Source organism: Equus quagga, unplaced genomic scaffold (assembly GCF_021613505.1).
Source record: "Equus quagga isolate Etosha38 unplaced genomic scaffold, UCLA_HA_Equagga_1.0 64751_RagTag, whole genome shotgun sequence".
Classification (NCBI taxonomy): domain Eukaryota; kingdom Metazoa; phylum Chordata; class Mammalia; order Perissodactyla; family Equidae; genus Equus; species Equus quagga.
In genome coordinates, this window is record NW_025800643.1 from 1 (window position 1) to 1,456 (window position 1,456).

The window sequence follows — 1,456 nt, forward strand, 5'->3', positions numbered from 1 at the left end:
CGGCGGCGGGGGCGGCGCGGGGGGCGGCGGGGGCGGCATGCAGCCCGGCAGCGCCGCCGTGACCTCGGGCGCCTACCGTGGGGACCCGTCCTCCGTCAAGATGGTCCAGAGCGACTTCATGCAGGGGGCCATGGCCGCCAGCAACGGCGGCCATATGCTGAGCCACGCGCACCAGTGGGTCACGGCCCTGCCCCACGCCGCCGCCGCCGCCGCCGCCGCCGCCGCTGCCGCCGTGGAGGCGAGCTCGCCGTGGTCTGGCAGCGCCGTGGGCATGGCCGGCAGTCCCCAGCAGCCGCCGCAGCCGCCGCCGCCGCCGCCACCGCAGGGCCCCGACGTGAAGGGCGGCGCCGGCCGCGACGACCTGCACGCGGGCACCGCGCTGCACCACCGCGGGCCGCCGCACCTCGGGCCCCCGCCGCCACCCCCGCACCAGGGCCACCCGGGGGGCTGGGGGGCTGCCGCCGCCGCAGCCGCCGCCGCCGCAGCCGCCGCCGCCGCTGCCCACCTCCCGTCCATGGCGGGGGGCCAGCAGCCCCCGCCGCAGAGTCTGCTCTACTCGCAGCCCGGAGGCTTCACGGTGAACGGCATGCTGAGCGCGCCCCCGGGGCCGGGCGGCGGCGGCGGCGGCGCGGGCGGCGGCGCCCAGAGCCTGGTGCACCCGGGGCTGGTGCGCGGGGACACGCCCGAGCTGGCCGAGCACCACCACCACCACCACCACCACGCGCACCCGCACCCGCCGCACCCGCACCACGCGCAGGGCCCTCCACACCACGGCGGCGGCGGCGCGGGGCCCGGACTCAACAGCCACGACCCGCACTCGGACGAGGACACGCCGACGTCGGACGACCTGGAGCAGTTCGCCAAGCAGTTCAAGCAGCGGCGCATCAAACTCGGCTTCACGCAGGCCGACGTGGGGCTGGCGCTGGGCACGCTGTATGGCAACGTGTTCTCTCAGACCACCATCTGCCGCTTCGAGGCCCTGCAGCTGAGCTTCAAGAACATGTGCAAGCTCAAGCCTCTGCTGAACAAGTGGCTGGAGGAGGCGGACTCGAGCACCGGCAGCCCCACGAGCATCGACAAGATCGCGGCGCAGGGCCGCAAGCGCAAGAAGCGGACCTCCATCGAGGTGAGCGTCAAGGGCGCGCTCGAGAGCCACTTCCTCAAGTGCCCCAAGCCCTCTGCGCAGGAGATCACCAACCTGGCCGACAGCCTGCAGCTCGAGAAGGAGGTGGTGCGGGTCTGGTTCTGCAACCGGCGCCAGAAGGAGAAGCGCATGACGCCGCCCGGGATCCAACAGCAGACGCCCGACGACGTCTACTCGCAGGTGGGCACCGTGAGCGCCGACACGCCACCTCCGCACCACGGGCTGCAGACGAGCGTGCAGTGAAGGCAAGGGCCGCAGCGCGAAGAGGGCCGCCGCCGCCGCCAGCACCGCCCCCGCCGCCGCCGCCGCCGC

The 1,456-nt window shown here is 75.3% G+C and overlaps 1 protein-coding gene across 1 annotated transcript; it reads left to right on the forward strand.

Moving 5' to 3' along the window:
- Positions 1 to 4: 4 nt before the first annotated feature.
- Positions 5 to 1,450, forward strand: POU3F3 (POU class 3 homeobox 3; the record flags this gene model as incomplete). The annotated part of the gene is made up of 1 exon (XM_046651278.1): positions 5 to 1,450. A coding segment is annotated over one exon (1,383 nt), but the record flags the coding sequence as incomplete, so codon positions are not given.
- Positions 1,451 to 1,456: the final 6 nt, after the last annotated feature.